Source organism: Rhodamnia argentea, chromosome 6 (genome assembly GCF_020921035.1).
Source record: "Rhodamnia argentea isolate NSW1041297 chromosome 6, ASM2092103v1, whole genome shotgun sequence".
Classification (NCBI taxonomy): Eukaryota; Viridiplantae; Streptophyta; class Magnoliopsida; order Myrtales; family Myrtaceae; genus Rhodamnia; species Rhodamnia argentea.
In genome coordinates this window covers 21,658,753-21,670,131 of record NC_063155.1, presented here as the reverse complement: position 1 = coordinate 21,670,131, position 11,379 = coordinate 21,658,753, and the positions used below count along the sequence as shown (strand labels likewise).

Sequence of the window (11,379 nt, the reverse complement as noted above, 5' to 3'; positions counted from 1 at the left end):
CAGAAAAAAATTATTATAATTAAAATTACATTTTCGGATGAGAATTGTTTGCTGTGCATGCCTCAAGGAGCTGCCCCAAACCATCTTCGGAAGCATTATTTAGTGTGTTTTATTCGCTTGCATGAGTGCAGAGTGGCAATTCCGTAGTTTTCTTGAATCACGAGGGCAAAGTTGTCATCGATAGCGCCAAGCTTTTCCCTCGCCCGTTACTTCTAGACTTCCAGTCCACTCTCACTCTCGCCAGGTGACAAGGAAGTACTCGAAACCACCACCCTCGCCTGCGCCATGACTCCATATAGCTCACGCTATTTCTGCGTCTCCCGCTTCGCTTCTCGCCCTTCACCATGCGCTTCATCGTCACTCTCATGCTCAGCTCTCTCCTCTCCCTCGCCATCTCGGAGCAGAGATGGCGTTGGCCCTGGCGATCCAGAAGACCAGGCTTCGTGACCTCCTTCAGAGCATGTACGAAGAGGTGACGTTCCTTCTCTCTCCTTTCGAACCTGTTTGAGCGCGAGATATGAGGTAGGGAGCTGGCGATTGCGTTTCTAGTGTTTCTAGACGTCGATCCTGTACTGTTCTTCGCTGCGAAGAACTTCGTGAGTCGTGATCATGGCGGAGTCGGCGTGGTTTCACTTTGCTTTTGCGTTTGAGGTTCGATCGAACGGCATTGTCACGTTCGTTGTTTAAGTAAGTGCCTTGAGGGAGCAAACCCCTAACCGTGCTATGTGCTAGTGACTTGACCCATGGAATGCACCGAATTTGTTATCCGCGAGGTCATTTCCGCTGTATGTTTTTCCGTAGTGTTCAGTGTTTGCTCTGAGATCAGATGGTTGATTGAGTCGGATAATTTGTTCAGCGTCTGAAAACGTGTGAAGAGCAACTGAATGATTTGCTAGAAAATGTGGAAACAATGCAAACGTGTGTACCTGATTCTGTACGGACGTTGGAGACGTCTCCTGCATGAGAGAATCCAGAATAGCTTTGTTGATGTTGATTCTATCTGCTGTTCTTCTTACTTTTGAGGCTTGCTCAGTTGGATAATGCTACATCCAGGGATTCGATTCTTCTGACATATTTGATGTTTGCTAATAGACGATTTAGTTGTACGATCTTGTATGAGCGGACACCTTTCGTATGGTAGTTGATTTGTAAGATATGATCACTTAGTCAATCCAATGAATGGGCTGTTTGTGTGACATACCAAGTCCTACATCGGATGGGAGAGTTCTTGTTGAGTGATATATGAGTCAACGCTCACCCCTAAATCCTTGCTACTTTTTGTGACGGCTTCGAGTGCTTCTTTTGGGAGTTTGGTCCACATGGACCAGGGTGGGTCATTATAGTTTGTGTGTCTTGTTGCTGTTGTTCCTTTCATTATCTTGGGAAAATAGTTCCTTTTGTTATCCTGGGAAAATAGCAAACGAGCCTTCATTCTGTGCAGGGCATCGTTGATGGCCGGTTCTGTCAATTGCAAGCTTTTAAGGAATCAATAGGACCAGATTTTATTGTGCATTCCGTCATCAGCTACTGTTACTTTGGCCGGAATTTATTTATCGACTTGACCAATCACATGTAAATCTGCACTCTCTTTCAACCTTGTATTTTAGTTGCTCTTGGTGCCATCGGTTATTTTATGGATCATAATGGGATTCATGTCTGCACCTACAGTTCTCAAGTCAACGTCAACTTCTATGCAGTCAGTATTGCTGCTCGTGATCTCTATGAAAGTACAGACAGGTAATCTCGCTGTTCATGCAAATTGAGTTACTTCTGGTTTTCCTTGCTGTCAATTTTTTGATGAAATTAAATACCAATGTACTATTTGCAGTGAAATTTGCACATTTTAAGTACATGATAAGTTGCAAGTAAGTAAAGTTTTGCTAGTTGGAACAAGTGTTTTCAAGAAAAAACCTTGGCTGGACCGCTCTATGTTTGATTTCATGGAGGTCATGAAACATGCATTGACAGATAAGGTAAGATTGAGCTGGTTGAGATTTTGCTGTTATATCATGCCAAGAAATGGCAGCTGAGAACAGCGATGCTTTGGATAGAAGTTGTGCTGAGTTATGGAAAATAATTGGTACTGGTAGTCGATTTACTTAGATACAATGAGGTAGATGGGTAGTGGAAGATTGCATCACATTCAGTTTAAGTATGACTCAGCGTTGTCTTATCATTCGAATCTTTGAGAAGCAGCATTAAAGTTGGGCATTAAAAGTGCTTAGAAAGTAATAAATTTAATTGACGTTAGCCCTTCTATTGATATATTTAGTACATATTCACAAATTTATCAAAGATTTTCCTCCCAGTTCTTAGAGCAGGATTTCTAAGAACTCCATTCAATTTTCGATACTCTTGTCTATCTTAGAAAGTACATGGTGAAAGGAGTCTTGTAGTATAAATTACCTCCATCTTTGGGATTAGTAAGAGAAGTTTTGTCTATTAAAGCTTTCTATTCTGTCGCTTATTTCCGCCCTTTTTCAAATCTAAGCGATAAAATCTCGTCTTCCCCTCATAATCAGATCAGTTCCCTTTAATGTTATTGCAGTATTGGTGCGGTGCATGTCAAGCTTACCTGTGTGGAACTTCTTCGTGCTTCTGAGGCAAATAGTCCTGAAGAGTTCTAAACCAGAATTGGATTCGTTTTTCACTTACCATCACTTCTCCACATTCATATTTGAGCTTTAACTCCTTTTTCTCCTGACTGGATAGGTTGCCACCCATCAAGCAATCAGTTTGCAAACATGAATGTTTACCCTGTTGCATTTGTTTGCATGCCTTCTTAAACTGGGTAGAAAAGATTAAGTCAAATCTTTCTGTGGGTTTTTAATGGTGTCATCAGGTGCCAGAGTAATGCAATTACTTCAATTCACTGTTAAACTGGACTTGTCACAAATATTTTATAGAGCGGTCTTAGTCACTCATGAAGTTAGGCATAAGTTTGGTGGTGAAGATGTAGATATCAGCTAAAGGAGTCATAGAATTCATTCGTCAGAAATCATGTTGCAAAATTTTGATCGCACGTGGCACCTTTGCGTTTCACGGTTATGCGGTTAACTTTGACTGACTGATCGAGCAGAAGGGTGGTTGATTGCACTTCTAAGTTATGAAAGTGAGGAAACACAATGAAATTTGTCAAAGAAGGAAGATCAGGAGAAGTCATATCGAGGCTTTGCACAAATATGTAGTACCATTCCCCTTGTGCAATTTGGTTAAGGAGATCATGTGAAAAGCTTCCTAATTTGAGTGGTACTAACATATATATAGAGTGATAGGGGCCATATAGGTGGGAAACCTGTGAAGGAAATCTAACTCATCCAAGCATTGAGAAAGAAACGGAGAAACACTTGATGTTGACCCAACAGACCACGGTTTTATGGCCAACCACATAAACGAATTATCTTGCTCCTAAGCATTGCTACCGATGTGCTCAAAGCAGACCATAAATGTCTTTGAAATCCATTAAGATGGACTACTTGATTATTTTTAGAGTTCTAGATGGCTTAAGCCAACTCAATAAGGAAGACTGACATCAACGACTGCAAACCCTAGGTTATGAGTGGATGAAAAGTACCATACTGCTAACTCAAGGGAGAAGAATAATAGAATTAACTACAGCATGTAAGAAGAATAACTCTTGTCACTTCAGTGTTTGCTATTTTCAGTTAATAGGGCATTGGACTATGGCCATCTATTCTTATCTTTATATATTTGAAGTTTAATGTAGTTGATGACATTTTGTTAAATACACCATCTCAGTTGCTCACAGGCTCTATATTGGACCAAAAGCACATTCTCAAAGTTGCAAAGAAAATTTCAGACATTTGTGTAGGTGATGTATGGTGTTTTGTAGAATTCTTTTCTCCACTTATTGGTTAGCTAAATGCTTGTAAAACTGGGAACAAACGCCTTTGGCACCTTTTTCTTCCTCAATTGCAAAGGGTCCCATGCATGAGAAGATGCGTAGGAACAACACAATTTGGTTTTAAGTGTTTCTTTCCAAAATACTTGTAGAAGCAATAGCCTGAAGTTAATTGAATTCATCAAATCAGGTTGATAACATTTTTGCTGTTATTGTACAAACCATAATTAGAGTGGCACATTTTAGTGATGCTCACTGTTGAGCAGATTTATTTATTTATTGTTTGTATGTACACCGTGGAGCAGATTTATATTTATGCTACTTTCTTAGGATTCTCTTATTCCATGTTTTATAGTTCTCTATGTTTAACCCTACCATCTGATTGCTCCATGTTCTAATGCCGTAAACCGGCATTAAATTTGGGCTGAAAGCTTATACAGTGATGTTGTTATATTCATTCTCCCTTTTTTGCGCTGTTTGAAGTGCAGATTGAGAGGAAGATTATTGAGCTCGAAGGCAGATTTTGAAATGAAGTTCAATGCTTTTCTAAAGGTCCTGACATCCTTAGATGGCTCTTATCTGATCGAACATATTGCAGAATGCAACAGATGTTTCTGAACTTTTGCATTGCATTTTCATATATTTGGTCTGACTATTCTCGATTTGCCAGCAATTGGCGACTTCTGAGTAGTTTCATTCAAGATGTTACATTAATATAGATGTCTGCTGGCATGGAAAGGTTTAATCCCCATAATTTATACAGTGTGACCAAAGAAAATTTGTCATCAATGTGCCCAAAAGTGTGTACATTCCTCTGTTTCTCAAAGTATCCAGTCTTTTCTGTTATTTATTGTGGTACTTCGCATCTGCCATGCCGTATCACGTAGTTAATGCTGTGTTGTTGAATTCTTGGTTCTCTAAATCAATCGACCACCATCAGCTCGAGTATCTGATAATTCATTTATATTCCTGAAAGGAAGATCCGTTACAACCCCGTGTCTGGAAGAAGTTAGATTTTGACAGAAAACCCACTTGTTATCATTCATTAGTGGTAAAATGTCATCAGGAATAGATTTTAAAGTATATTAGCAACTATTTCTTTAATCTGAACTTGACACGTTATATTTATGAAAAACAGAACAACGGTGAATAAGATGTGTGGAGGAGTATATTGTTCTTATGGTTATGAGGAACCATTTTGCATGGTCAAATTCATCACAAATCTGTCTTCTAGAGTTGTGAAGTTCCTTATTTCTCTACATTAAGCTGTCATTTGGAACCAAAGAACTCAACATCATATGGTTCCATAATATACTTGTTCAGCACCATGAGGCATAGCGTGATTTATTTTATGATATGACTTAATGCTTTTTGTCTATGATTCTCAACGTAGATGCCGGATATGCTTCTTGCATTAACCTGAGGACATATATTAGAGATGCCCTATGAAGTCCTGCGTACTGTAAGAGAGTGCATGATTTATTCATTGTCATATAAAATTATGTAAAGGAAGAAAAATTAGCATGCATCTCACTGGTATGGAAAAATATAGTAAATCCTTTACTAAATTACATCAACAGTGTGATGTCTAAATATGATGTATGTGGAGTATTTTCTTCCATCTTTAATCCTTGGAATAGCTGGTTAGCTCAAATGCTTTTGGGGGTGTGTATTAATATCGTGCATGTGTTATGACCTTGCTTTCTGTCACATGATAAACTAAGCACAAAACTTCGAGATGTTAATATTGCTGAACTTGAAAAGAAAAGTCCTTATTTTTCTGTGAGGAAAAGTTTATATCTCCTCAGCGGATCACTTTTGACCCATGGAGAAGCAGTTTTCTTTTAATTTGGAACTCCCTGAAATATTTGATTTCCATCTCGATTTTCTGAATTTTAAGAACACTGAAAAGTACGTGAGTCAAATTCTATTCTGGAGTGTAGGCAAGAACCTCCTCTTCTTTAGTAGAGTGATCATTTTGGTGCCAATGCATGATTACCAAACAGTACCCTTTAATTATTACCTTTGGCTTATTTCCACAATCTTCAGATACGACAGCAATGATGCTGAGACGAGTCTTTTTGATGTTTGCATCCTTCCCCGTTGAGCTCTCGGTTTGTTGAAGTGCAATATAGCTTAAGATTCTATGGAAAGATTAGGTTGCTTTGATACAACTCAACTCCGACATTTCTACCACTACTTGGTCTATCCTAGTGCTTACCATTATATAGCTCCAATTTACTTCCCTAACAAATACGTTGGCAACTCTTCATGACAGTTACATTATCAATGGTGAAGACTAGGACCCACGTGAAGAGTCGTACAATTGCACATTTGCCACCTGGCATCCATTAAGGAAGTGGGCCCCCTTTGGAAGTAGTTCTTTCCAATGCCAGACTTAATTAGAGCTTCCCCTTGATGATTATGTGTGAAGGAAAAAGCTTCATCGTGATCAGAAGTATCTCTTACTAAGTGGTGCAGTGCTTCATAGTCAATCACATGGAAAGATCAACATAATTAACTTTCTTCTGCTGAAGCCAAGTGCAGTTGAAGTATGGCCCTTTTCTTGTAAATCCTCAAATTATTAGGCAACAAAGAGGTTCTGATACTCTTCTAATCAGGAGCTTTTGAACCTGGTTCACTTTTTTAAAGGCAAATGGTTTTCCACTCATAGTTGAGGGCATGAAAATCACATTGTTGATGGAAAGCATTTAATGTTCTTGTTTTCGTACCCTTTTCACCATCTTTTCTGGATAAACCTTTTGATAAACCCGATAATTGTTTACCTGGAGTTGTAACGGTTAGCATCCTTTGGTGCTGTTTTAAGGACATGTACTTACTCTTAAGATAGATATTTTATTTAGAGTGGCATGGATGCTAACATACTGAACATGAGGAAAAGTATTGCTAGGCAGCATGCTGAACATGCCATTCTCATTCCATTGCATCCTCGTTCTCGTTTTGCTTGTAAATCTTTCTTAAAGCCATTACATCAGAGGTAGAGTCCTGCATCTCACTTTGAACTTTCCTTCCGCTTCTTTTCTCTTGACAATGGTTCTACCTATTCTTACAGGTCTTCTCCAAGAATATGTGCAATCATTGTTGGGTGAGGTAAATGATATTTTATTTGCGGATACAAATCTTTTTAAATGGCATTAGCTTCCCTATTACTTATCTCAAAGTTTTATCAGTTGCATTCTTAAAGAACTCAGTGAGTCTATTGGGATAATCATGCTAGTTGTAAATAATGCTGCTATCAATAGGTGCATCCTATTGTGTAAATCCTTCATCTTATTCTCTTTAGATCCTTGTACTTTGGTGTTTCTTAAGCCACGTCATCTGATCAATTCATTAGCAGGACGTGCATGTTGATATTTCTTAATTGGCTGCCTTTGCTGGTAGAGACCCTGTTAGTTGATATATTGTTCATGTTTTTTTTTCCAGGGGATTATAAATGACCAATTTGCTTCTGTTCAGACTTTGAAAAGCGCCGATGAACCTGATGCCATTATAAAACTGATCACTTCATATTTTGTAGATGTGGAAGCAGTATTATCCGAGCTCACGAGATCGATGTGTATTTGCATTTTAGTGGAGTTTGTGTTTCATTGGTTTCATCAAGTGTAAAATTTTTAATCAGCATGCCTACATATCTGCAGTGACTCTTCTGAGGCTGATTTTGACCAGTTGGCCGCCCAAGCTAATACCATCAAGGAGAAAAGCTTGTGGTAACATTGAAAATTACTGCTGGGATGAATACAACTTCAAGTTTTATACTATAGTGGGGCAAATGCATCAAAAGTGTCCAGAGGCTCATATTAACATTTTGTTCAGAATGTAACGGGGCATGTGCCAATAAAGTTCTCTTAAGGAAAGCCAGCCAAGATGTGGTTCTAACCTATAGTGGCTTGAACTAGGCTTCTTGATAAACAACTTGAGAGGGTAGTTCACTTTCAGATGTAACTCAGAAAGCCCTTGTTCTGCTGAAAATTTTATCTATTTTGGATCAAATGCTAAAGTGTAAGCTGCGTGCATGCGTGGGGGGAAGACAGAGAGAGTTCGTAATCTTGTAGACTGTACATTCAATTTCCTTAAACACGTTATCCCCATTATAAAAAAATTGAAGTTTTGAGTTTTTGAAAACGTCTTCCTCTGCGATAGATTACTGTTCTATCCGAGTATGCTGTCTGCTTATCACTCATGCTGTCATTTGTTAACACATTGACGTAGGTCATGATGAACTCTGGTTGACTGAGATTTAGAAATCATGTAGCACCTTACCTTGGATATGTACTTTTTTGGATCATTTGTGATATGCTACGTCACATCGGACTTTGCATGTATCTGGAGAAGGAATCCCTTTTATAGGTAGTCATTATTGTCGTCTTTCCATATATTGTCAAAGTAGTGTGGAGCCATCATTTCCAGCTCGTGGAGGATCTGTGTTCAATTAACCTTTCTTAAAACACTTATTTCCTGCCCAGGCATGGTGATTATATATTTTGAGGGACCCAAAATTTGAGAGTATTCATTTGTTCACTTTCATGCTTTATCCTCAAGTTGAAATTTACACTAGATAATGTTTTTTAAAAGGATTATTTACCTTTGCAGTACAAGTACTAAATGATGTGAATGATATTACCGTACAATGGGTGCCTTTTTCCTATTCAAGCTCTCCAATTGAGCAGTCCCTTTTAAAGATTGAAGTGCATGAAAAATGCCTTGGTCGCATTCAGATACTAAGTTTTAATGCTCAATTTCCAGGTTTATCCTTAGGGTTTCCAAAGCAATATTTCTCCACGGTTTAGGTTTAGGCTTAGGCCTGTAATTGCATTGCTTTCTTGGCCAAACTTGTAACGCGTGATTGCTGGTGATATCTGGAATAGGAAAATACATGGGTGATCAAGTATCCAAATTTCTTGATATGCACAGTAATTACATGAGTTTCTATATTTTTTGCTTGACTGCTTCTATTTGGCATCAGAATTACGTTCTTTTCTCCTTAGATTAAGTGACCATACACCTTTTAATGTTTAGTTGGAATAATGATGCGTTTGATCCCTAAGTCTGGATAACCAACCCCTTTGCTGCCTCATGATTACATGAGATTCCGTATTTTATGCCTCATGATTACATGAGATTCCGTATTTTATGCCTCATAATGAGTTTCTCCTTACCTAAAAATACAGTCTAGATAGCAGACAGTTTTCAATTACTCAGACAGTTATGACGATTTTGCCTTCTTGTGCTTTCTGCCAAGTACAATTCACCCTTTTCACAGATATTGACAATATTCTCCTCTTTGTAATCCAAATCTGTTTTTGTCTTTGTTGTTGCAGCATAGGTGCTGAGCATATGAAACTCGCATGTGAGAATCTCATCCGTGCCTGTGAAGAAAAACAGGGGCGAAAGTAAGGAAGTTTCTCTGTCTGCCTCTTTGGCTCATGAGGCCTTTGTACCATCTTATGGTATTTAACGACTTGGTTCTTGATTTGCCAAAGGTCATCTAAAAGATGCATTTTGCTCCTTTTAAGTTTGATTGAAGAAAGACAGAAAACTAATGCTTCTGGATCTCGTGTGTTAAACTTCCCACGGTTTTTATTCCACTTGATGCTGCCTTGTGTATGCATTTGACTTTTACACGTGAATTCAATATTTTTCGATATGTTCTTGAGTAGTCACATGTGTTCTCACATGGGTGGGAGCTATAATTCTTCGTGGGTAAAAAAAAAAGTCCATTCCTCAGTCCCATTGATTTCAGTTGCCATCTAATTATCACTCCTTAGATCCATGAGTTTAGAGCAGTTCCTCCCTAGCACCAGGTCCCTGGATGTCTTAGGATAGACTTTATGATGCAATACTGTTACTCAATCTGGCTGAGCTTGGGATAGGTATCCATTGCCTTTGGCTGTCTTCAGATGAGCTTTCTTTTCTAAAAGATATAAGCACAGTAATAGTTCAACCCTTCAGGCGGCTCTTATTATATCGAACCATTTCCATATACATATATGTTATTATATATATTTAGGTTTTACACTAGGCATCTCGCTACTTCATCTACTGTATTCATGTAGTAGTAATGGGAGCCCATCCAGCAATGGACCTAGTTTTACCTTGAAGCAATATAAATGCTGCTTTCCCAGTCCTTCTGAAAAGAATGTCGTTTGTGGATGAAGTTTTTTTAAAAAAAAAAATTCAACCTTGAAATGATATTTTTTAAGAAATAAACTCGGGATTGCATGAAGAAGTCAGTGTAGGAAGCTATGCTTTAGATTTCCAGAGTGGTCACCACTATTTTGACAAATCTGTTCAGAAACAGAGCCTATTTGTCGTTATGGATATGTATTTCAATTCTAGAAGATGCTGTTAATGTCATTAAGTTTGCTCTATACTTTCACCTGATTACCCACTTTTTCACAGGAAACTTATCATCAAATGAATCGCTATTTCAGGTTCTCTCAGGCACTTGATTGGATGAAATTAGAATTTGCTCAAACTCAGGATAAGTTGGATGCAGTTGTTCAGGTACTACTGAAATTCCAGACCCAAACATTTGAACCGGATAAATTCCTTAAAAGAGGCATTTAGCTGATTGTTCTCAAGGATGTAATTTTTTGTCCGTATCTTCTTTTATTTTTCTTGCATGCATAGAGACGATGGTATTGGCACTTGAAGAGCTGAAATGCTAATTGTGTAGGAGTTGCATGAAGGGACTGGATACTCATGCATTCACCATGTGTTGGAACCTGGAATTTTTTCTTCGCGTACCTGATGAAGCATTAGAGGATAATGCCTTGCCACAAAAGCTCTAAGAACCGATCGCATTACACTTATTCATTCCTAGTCTTCATTGAAATTTCTCTCTCAAGGGAAACCTTACACCTAGGCAAAATGAAAAGGCCAGTGGTGTGATGGCAACTATTTTTGAAATGATAGCTACATGGCCCAGTACTTGGTCAGAATACAAGCTGCAAAGATGATGCTGCCTGCTAAGAAAATAGTCTACTCTTATGGCACTGCACTACAGGAGTCCCTTTTCTTCCTTTTCATATGTGATATTAATAACCGGGTGTGGTCTGTTTTCTCCACCTTCCTTCGTGGCTCTTTGGATATTGCACGCTCGATTGGGTTTGCTGGGGCTATGTTAGTTTCAGCATGATGCCCATGTTTGGAAACAAAGTAGCTAACGCCAGTTGGGTCCTTTGGAGATGCAGATGGAGAAGAGGATTCTCAGACTTGGAAGCAAAGGGCCCAAGTAAGCTTGTTCCTGGTATTTGCTTGTTCTGTTTATTGCATTGAATGGCTTGGCATCTGCTGCACATAGATTGATATCTTCAATCATGAACGTAAAAGTTGTAGCTTCTTTGTCTGTAGCTTTTTCCGTAAATTTGCAGCAAACTAACTTTATGCTGCTGCTAGGACTCTTAATGAGAAAGAGTTGAATTGTCGACAGCCATTAATATTCATCAAGGCAAAGATGTTAAAATAACCCTGCTTTGTTTCTAAGACCTGGAAGC

At 38.6% G+C, this 11,379-nt stretch overlaps 1 protein-coding gene across 1 annotated transcript; it reads left to right on the top strand.

The window, feature by feature from the left end:
• Window positions 1–2,019: 2,019 nt before the first annotated feature.
• Window positions 2,020–11,288, top strand: LOC115734336. Its single transcript, XM_048280738.1, has 9 exons — window positions 2,020–2,086; window positions 2,549–2,603; window positions 6,400–6,461; window positions 6,936–6,973; window positions 7,307–7,437; window positions 7,522–7,590; window positions 9,202–9,273; window positions 10,315–10,387; window positions 11,071–11,288. Exons 1-9 carry the CDS (start codon window positions 2,020–2,022, stop codon window positions 11,119–11,121), a joined length of 618 nt encoding a protein of 205 aa, XP_048136695.1. The 3' UTR covers window positions 11,122–11,288.
• Window positions 11,289–11,379: the final 91 nt, after the last annotated feature.